Source organism: Schistocerca gregaria, chromosome X, assembly GCF_023897955.1.
Source record: "Schistocerca gregaria isolate iqSchGreg1 chromosome X, iqSchGreg1.2, whole genome shotgun sequence".
Lineage (NCBI taxonomy): Eukaryota > Metazoa > Arthropoda > Insecta > Orthoptera > Acrididae > Schistocerca > Schistocerca gregaria.
Genome location: NC_064931.1, coordinates 814,299,166 through 814,308,264, shown reverse-complemented (window position 1 = coordinate 814,308,264; position 9,099 = coordinate 814,299,166). Strand labels below are relative to the sequence as shown.

At 42.9% G+C, this 9,099-nt stretch overlaps 1 protein-coding gene across 1 annotated transcript in view; it reads left to right on the top strand.

The window, feature by feature from the left end:
• The first annotated feature begins 399 nt into the window (after positions 1–399).
• LOC126298460 (solute carrier family 22 member 8-like) overlaps positions 400–9,099 on the top strand; it is a 50,734-nt gene continuing 42,034 nt past the window's right edge. The window contains exon 1 of the mRNA XM_049989791.1: positions 400–516. Within this exon, the coding sequence (XP_049845748.1) occupies positions 449–516 (68 nt within the window). The 5' untranslated portion in view covers positions 400–448. The remainder of the gene's footprint in view (positions 517–9,099) is intronic.

The following is a 9,099-nucleotide window of genomic DNA, read 5'->3' as shown; positions in this document are numbered from 1 at the left end:
ATTTCATTTAACGACATTGCATTCTCCTTGTTTTGCTTCTGTTGATATTAATCTTATAGCTTCTATTTAAGAACATTACCCATTTTGTTTAAGTGACCTTCCAAGTCCTTTTCCATGTCTGACAGAATTACAATATTGTCAGAAAACCACAAAGTTTTAGCATTTTTATGCTTTGTTCATTTCATTAATTGACCCAGTGACCCTTATGGAGTTCTAGGCTTGTCCTAGGATACATACCTTACTATACACTAAAACCTCCAAAATGTATTAAAAACCGATCTTTTCATTGTACAGGTACCTACCAGAGTCTCCACGTTGGCTTGTTGCCAAAGGATATCCAGAGGGTGCTCTTAAAGTGCTTCAGAAAGTAGCTTCAGCCAATGGCACGGTATTGCCAAATGATACCCACACCAAGCTAAAATACTTGTCTGACCAAAGAACAGAAAAAATGGGTTTGAAGACCTTATTTGTGAACCGAGTGTTGTTTAGAAATACACTTCTTCTCATTTGGGACAGGTATGTGAAGTACACTTGTTTATAATATTCTCCCTTATAAATATATAACTATACAATCTCTCTCTCTCTCTCTCTCTCTCTCTCTCTCTCTCTCTCTCTCTCTCTCTCTCTCTCTCTCCCTCCCTCCCTCCCTCCCTCCCTTCCTCTTCCTCTTCCTCTCTCCCTCTCCTCCCAACCTGAAAAAAAGTGAAACACCAAGACAGTTTTGTGAGATGGCAACGTAACTTCATATGCATACATACCATTGCTGGGTATGTAAAAGATTAGAGCTGCAGTTCTCTGTGACGGAAATTATGCCCACTAGAGTGCATTAGTGTTGGCCATGTTTAGTGTTGTTACTAGGCCTGTTAGAGAATATAAGAGGTGTGGGCAGTGTCAGAAGTTAAGTGGACATCATGAAGGACACAGCAATGCCATGTACACATGTGAGAAAGAATTATAAGCACCCGACAGAATTTAAAGGTGTATCATTTTGTGTCTCCTCTTGGTCATCTGGTTGAAGCATTCAACATCCAGATTTGTGGGGCATTTGTATGTGACAATGGCTTGATGTTAGACTGCATGTAAAGGTGAAGGCAGACATACTCATTGTCAAGTTTCTTCTCAACCATCTTTGACCACCATAAAGGAAGGTAACTGTAAATTGCACCAAGCACACTGTAATCCCTTCATATCTACACCTCTCACCTGAGAACAAGTAGTGGACTCTCTGCAATATTGTGTGTCATCAAACACCTCTGACCAGAGACTATCAGCATCCAGAGTAGGAAATTAGGTGTAGGCTACCATTACCACCACAATATAACTGGTTGTGTTAAAAATGGTGTCATGACTAGAGAGCATGGACTGTTGATGACTGGCATTGCATTCTGTTCAGTGATGAATCACAGTTCTGCACTACCCTGAATCGCCATCATCGACAAGCACAGTGGCAACTTGGGGATGGCCGGCTGGAGTGGTCCAGCGGTTCTAGGTGCTACAGACTGGAGCCGTGTGACTGCTACGGTCACAGGTTCAATCCTGCCTCAGGCATGGATGTGTGTGATGTCCTTAGGTTAGTTAGGTTTAAGTTGTTCTAAGTTCTAGGGGACTGATGACCTCAGAAGTTAAGTCCCATAGTGCTCAGAGCCATTTGAACCATTTGAACTTGGGGATGATTCCCATTTTTCTAGTGTTTTGGGATGGCACTGTGGTGTTACTCCTGTCATTGTGGCATGGAGAGCCATCAGGTGTGACTTCATATCTAGGCTGGTAGTGACTGAGGGATCGCTGATGGTACAACAATATGTTTCAGACAACCTGCAACCTCATGTGTTACCTCTACTGTGACCGTATCATGGAACAATTTTTCAGCAGAAAATGTTTGCCCACAAGTGGGATGTATCCTGAATAACCAGATTGTTGTTGAGATACATCTGCAGCCAATGAGTTCCCCAGATGTGTCCCCAACAAAACATGGTTGGGACAAGGGTGGACATCAACTCCGCCCCAACGCCAGTATCCCCGTTATCATGGTAACAACAGTTGTGGACCAGTTTACTTTAGGAGAGGGTACAATGGTCTTATGACATGATTCCAAACTGAATAAAGAGATGCATTTGGACCAGAGGCAGTACAATGTCATACTGATGTGGGCTCATTCTGCCAATATGACTCAAGTTTGTAATTTCTGGAATAACATCACATACCCTCTCAACCCATGTTCTTCTGGGTGCTCTGAGCTTGAAGATCTTCTTTGTGAATAAAGTGTTGTTTAAAAATACATAACTTCTTATTTGGAGCAGGTATGTTAAGTACACTTGTTTATAAGACTTCTATAAACACTTGTTATGATATCTACTGAGCTTGGACCTAAGCACAGCCAAATGCATGTGTAATATTGAATTAAAAGTGAGAATATATTAAGAAAAGGATCCCTGAGCCGTTTTTGCAGTTGATGATGGACCATTTCTTTTATTTATTTACATTAATAACCAAGGTAGCAATGTTTGCTAATATGCAAGAATTGACATTAAGGCTTGCAGCTGCACTATGTAGTAATCAAGAAAAACAAAAATGAATAAGTAATGCGAAAACTTAGTAATCAATAGTTTGACTGTGTATCTTTCAAAAACTTATCTTACATAGTTGTCAGGAAATATTTTAACCCCAAATCTTTCAAAAACTAATCTTACTCAGCTTAAGTAGTTCTTGGTCAAAGCATTAGCTGCTGCCACAGTAATCACAGAATATTTCTGAAAGGCAGTTGCTTATCATCTTCAGGTGCTGCTATATCTGCAATATAGTGGCAAGCTAATATAGCTCAAACGAGAAGTGCAAGCACCTGGAGGAGGGGACGGACTATAATGTCATTTCATGGAAAGTTGACATACAGAGTGGCTTCTGCTCCAGAAATGAATCGTAGACTATGTACTGAATAGTATATGTAACCTGACCACAAGCTACAGACTCTTGATTATTGACCTGAACAAGTTATTAGTGGTCAGCCTGGGTGTGCTGTCTTAGAGATACTGTCAGTATGTTTTTACTGAATTTATTGTTCTGTAAATAATGGTGTCTTAGTTCCAACTATGATGATTTGCATTCTTTGCTCAGCTGTTAGCTGAAATCGTGTTTTGTCAATAACTTTGTGAATAGTGCAAATTTTATGGTAAAATTTGGCAAATATGTTATTGGGCCAAGGGTACATCTGCTGGCATTGTCAGTTTTTGGAAATTTGATTTTTCAATTTTTGGTGTTATTCCGGCCTCGCATACCGGATGTTCTAGTGTATGCCCGGCGACCGGCTAGTGGGCCAAGCCCCTAGGACCCCACCCAAATGTTCCGCATATGTCATACATTTGGAATGGCGATTAGTATCATCAATTATATCACACTGTTACATACTCTATGCCAACAAATCCTAGATGTACCCTTGTCCGTTTTTTGGCTGACGCTATAGATCAATATGTCGACGGAGCGACTTTTAGGTGTGGAGGGAGTCTGTTGTGACCCCCCTAACCCCCACACATTGTATTATGATGTTTGTGTAAGTTTGATGTCATTTGGTTAATGTTAGAATAAGTTTTCTTTGTTACATGTGTTGATCACGCCATGCGGCGTGATGACGTCACCGCTTGGACTTAGAATTGTCGCGGGGAGATTAAGAGACGAAAGTTAAAGTCCGTATACATGGAGTTCCGTATGGGACTTAGTCTCTGAAATCGTGTTTTGTCAATAAATTTGTGAATAGTGCAAATTTTATGGTAAAATTTGGCAAATATGTTATTGGGCCAAGGGTACATCTGTTGGCATTGTCAGTTTTTGGAAATTTGATTTTTCAATTTTTGGTGTTATCCCGGCCACGCATATTGGATGTTCTAGTGTATGCACGGCGGCCGGCTAACTTTCGAGTCCAGGAACATTTGATACTCCAGAACCTCCACGAACAATGGCTACAGTGAACCATCCGTTACCATGACCAAATGAATCATTAATATCTAAGCTAAAATTAAGTCAGGAACATTTGGTACTCCAGAACCTCCATGAACAATGGCTACAGTGAACCATCCATTACCATGACCAAATGAATCATTAATATCTAAGCTAAAATTAAGTCGACAGCCACAGAAAACAGAAGGTCCGTCCAGCAAGGCTTGAGCAGCGACAGACTTGACTAGTATACGATTCTTCTTGTCTCCAGGTGTTGTAGCAAATTCAATGTTTTCGATGGTTTTGTAGACTGTTTGTTTAGATCGGCTAGTGGGCCCAGTTTGTAGGACCCCACCCAAATGTTCCGCATATGTCATACATTTGGAATGGCGATTAGTATCATCAATTATATCACACTGTTACATACTCTATGCCAACAGATCCTAGATGTACCCTTGACCGTTTTTTGGCTGTTACTCCTGTTACGAGTATATAAAGACAAAGATGAAGGCGACATATATGCTGATTTACCAAAGTCTTTATCGGCAAGTTCGGCCATATGGTAGGTGCGAAAAGCAATAATGTTTCTGTCCACAAAACTTTCAAGTCCAGGAACATTTGGTACTCCTGTACCTCCACAAACAATGGCTACAGTAAACCATCCGTTACCATGACGAAATGAATCATTTATACACTCCTGGAAATTGAAATAAGAACACCGTGAATTCATTGTCCCAGGAAGGGGAAACTTTATTGACACATTCCTGGGGTCAGATACATCACATGATCACACTGACAGAACCACAGGCACATAGACACAGGCAACAGAGCATGCACAATGTCGGCACTAGTACAGTGTATATCCACCTTTCGCAGCAATGCAGGCTGCTATTCTCCCATGGAGACGATCGTAGAGATGCTGGATGTAGTCCTGTGGAATGACTTGCCATGCCATTTCCACCTGGCGTCTCAGTTGGACCAGCGTTCGTGCTGGACGTGCAGACCGCGTGAGACGACGCTTCATCCACTCCCAAACATGCTCAATGGGGGACCGATCCGGAGATCTTGCTGGCCAGGGTAGTTGACTTACACCTTCTAGAGCACGTTGGGTGGCACAGGATACATGCGGACGTGCATTGTCCTGTTGGAACAGCAAGTTCCCTTGCCGGTCTAGGAATGGTAGAACGATGGGTTCGATGACGGTTTGGATGTACCGTGCACTATTCAGTGTCCCCTCGACGATCACCAGAGGTGTACAGCCAGTGTAGGAGATCGCTCCCCACACCATGATGCCGGGTGTTGGCCCTGTGTGACTCGGTCGTATGCAGTCCTGATTGTGGCGCTCACCTGCACGGCGCCAAACACGCATACGACCATCATTGGCACCAAGGCAGAAGCGACTCTCATCGCTGAAGACGACACGTCTCCATTCGTCCCTCCATTCATGCCTGTCGCGACACCACTGGAGGCGGGCTGCACGATGTTGGGGCGTGAGCAGAAGACAGCCTAACGGTGTGCGGGACCGTAGCCCAGCTTCATGGAGATGGTTGCGAATGGTCCTCGCCGATACCCCAGGAGCAACAGTGTCCCTAATTTGCTGGGAAGTGGTGGTGCGGTCCCCTACGGCACTGCGTAGGATCCTACGGTCTTGGCATGCATCTGTGCGTCACTGCGGTCCGGTCCCAGGTCGCCGGGCACGTGCACCTTCCGCCGACCACTGGTGACAACATCGATGTACTGTGGAGACCTCACGCCCCACGTGTTGAGCAATTTGGCGGTACGTCCACCCGGCCTCCCGCATGCCCACTATACGCCCTCGCTCAAAGTCCGTCAACTGCACATATGGTTCACGTCCACGCTGTCGCGGCATGCTACCAGTGTTAAAGACTGCGATGGAGCTCCGTATGCCACGGCAAACTGGCTGACACTGACGGCGGCGGTGCACAAATGCTGCGCAGCTAGCGCCATTCGACGGCCAACACCGCGGTTCCTGGTGTGTCTGCTGTGCCGTGCATGTGATCATTGCTTGTACAGCCCTCTCGCAGTGTCTGGAGCAAGTATGGCGGGTCTGACACACCGGTGTCAATGTGTTCTTTTTTCCATTTCCAGGAGTGTATCTAAACTAAAATTAAGTCTGCAACTGCAGAAAACAGAAGGGCCGTCCAGCAGGGCTTAAGCAGCAACAGACTTGACTGGAATACGATTCTTTTTGTCTCCAGCTGTTGTAGCAAATTCGATGTTCTCAATGGTCTTGTAGACTGTCTGTTTAGAACGGCGTCCGACTCAAGGTCACGCGTTATCGGACTTGTATATAAGCGAGCGAGCGCCGTGTAGCGGCTCAGTCGCGCTGCTGCTGCTGCTGCTGCACAGGCAACTGCATTGAACGCTGCCAATATGCTGTACAGAAGATATCGGCGCCATTCTAAACAGACAGTCTACAAGACCATCGAGAACATCGAATTTGCTACAACAGCTGGAGACAAGAAGAATCGTATTCCAGTCAAGTCTGTCACTGCTCAAGCCCTGCTGGACGGCCCTTCTGTTTTCTGAACCAATACAATAATGTCAATATTTTTTTTCTCTCTACTAGCGTGTAAACTCCTTCATCTTTTTGTACTACCTTTGTTTATGAAGACAGCACCAGCATTTTTAAAGTCTAGAAAGTAAGGACTGCATAAAATTTTGCTGAGAGGGACTGACTGTTAACACATAAAGCTACTCAAATAGTTGTATGTTAGTGTACATGAGGATTTCATGCAGTTGAGTTGAAAGAGTCAGATAGACTGCAGAAACACTGTTTTCCTAAGAAATAATTTATACCTTCATTACAGCACAGGACCAGAGACAAACAAGAACATTGTTTTATCATTAGTAAGACGTGTGACAAAAAGTAATGAGACTGCTGTGAAAAAAACTTTGCTTGCCGTTTTAGTCAAATTTAGTGTTGTCTCCTTCAAAGTAGTTCCCTTCTGTTTGCACACACTTTTCCAGTGCTTCTGCCATTGATGGTAACATTTCTGGAACTCATCTTCTGTAATATCCTCCAAGACATTCGTCACAGCGTTTTGGACATCTTGTGTTGTTTGAAAATGGCGTCCCTTGACTGCCATTTTGACTCTTGAAATAGAAAAAAGCCACACAGAGTGATATCTGGTGAAGAAGGTGGCTGTGATAGTACTGAAATTTGTTTTGAATTTAAAAATTGCTGTACTGACAGAACAGTACGGTATGGCGCATTATCGTGATGCAGAATCCAGTTATCAGCCATATAGGCATGGACACGAAGAACTCTTTTACAAAGTTAAGTTCTTCTTCAATCATTTTCACAGATAATCTTTGATAAGATCATACGAGTTCACACACCCTGGCCAAGTTGACATCCATTTGTGAGGTTGATGGTTGTCCACTGCAGTCTTCATCTTCAACATTCGTTCTGCCTTCACTAAACATTTTATGCCAACGAAAAACTTGAGCTATTGACATAACCTCCTCTCCAAAAGCCTTCTGAAGCTTACTGTAAGTTGTTGAGGGGTTTTCACCAAATTTAATGCAAAAAGAAATGGCGCACCATTTCGCAATATTATGTGGTTCCATTTCAGTGACGAGAGACACAAACACGCGTTAACTTATTACTGCACAACTCACAACTGAGTAGCTGCATCGATGTGCCACTTAGACTAGAAGCAGCTTATAGACCAAAGTCAAAGATATCGTGCCTATGCAAGCCTACAGGGTTGCCACATCTTGCAAAGAAAATCAGTCTCATTACTTTATTGTCGCACCTACTACACATAGCTACTTATGTATTCTGTCCCTTTCTGGGGAAAATTGAATGTACTATGGGTAACAGAGTGTAGTTAAGAAACCAGTTGAAGACCTTCTCATCTGATCATTTTACTATATTGCAGGGTATTTTCATAGGGACTATTAAAAATAATGTTTCATTTTATAAATATAATTCATATTTGTGCAATTATATTCCTACATATAATGATTTTAAAATATTATATTGTACTGCACTTAGACTGAAGATCAATGACTTGTTTACAAATATCTAATATTCCTCTCCCTACAATCTATGGAATGTTAATGTACAGAAAGTTCTGGATGAAAATTATTAATTATTTAGGAATAAAGGAGGTGACTCACCGAAAGGCAGAAGTGCTTCATTATTAACAGGCACACAAAAAAAGGTAAGGAGCTTGGCTAGCTTTCAGAATACACTTCCTTTTTATAGCTATAGCAAAAACATGCACGAAACACACACACACACACACACACACACACACACACACACACACACACACACACACACGGACACTTACTCACATGCACACTCCTGTTCCTGTGCTCAGCTGACTGCCAGCTCTTTACTGGTAAAGAGCTGGCGGTCAACTGAGCACAATGGACGGAGACAGTTGTATGCATGTGAGTGAATGTATGTGTGTTTGTGTGCATGTTTTTGCTTCAGCTAGAAAAAGGAAGTGTATTCTGAAAGCTAGCCAAGTTCCCTACCTTTTGTTTGTGTACCTATCGATGACACAGAGCTTCTGAGTTTTGTGAGTCATCTCCTTTATTCCTAAATAATTTGTAAGCAACAGAATATGATTTATATCCTGCAGCGTAGAAGCTGAGACATCTCAGCATGCCTCACATGCCACATCATTACTTCAGTGTACTAGCCGCAAACCCCTAATTTTGGATCAAGTGACCCATAAGCACTTAGCAAAGCATAAAGCCACAAATTGGCAGATATTAATTTTTAAAAAGTGGCTACCAGAATGGAAATGTGCAAATCTGTCAACAACTTCAGTAGCAAAGTCATTTTCCTGATATTTTGATATTGTTGGTATCACAAAAATTAGTGTCTTGATGACACAGGGACTGAAACGAGCAATATAAAAAGGTAATATGAAATTATGTTTGTGTGTTCCAGTGCAGTTTAACAAAGGCAGATCAAATAAATCCCCTCTATTCACTACCATGGGAAATGAAAATTCCATCTACAGGCACTGGCAGACCCAGCAGTATCGACCAGCCGCCATGTCATCCTCAGACCACAGGCATCACTGGATGCGGATATGGAGGGGCATGTGGTCAGCACACTGCTCTCCTGCCTGTATGTCAGTTTTTGAGACCAGAGCCACTTGCCAACAGCATTCGGCAGACCAG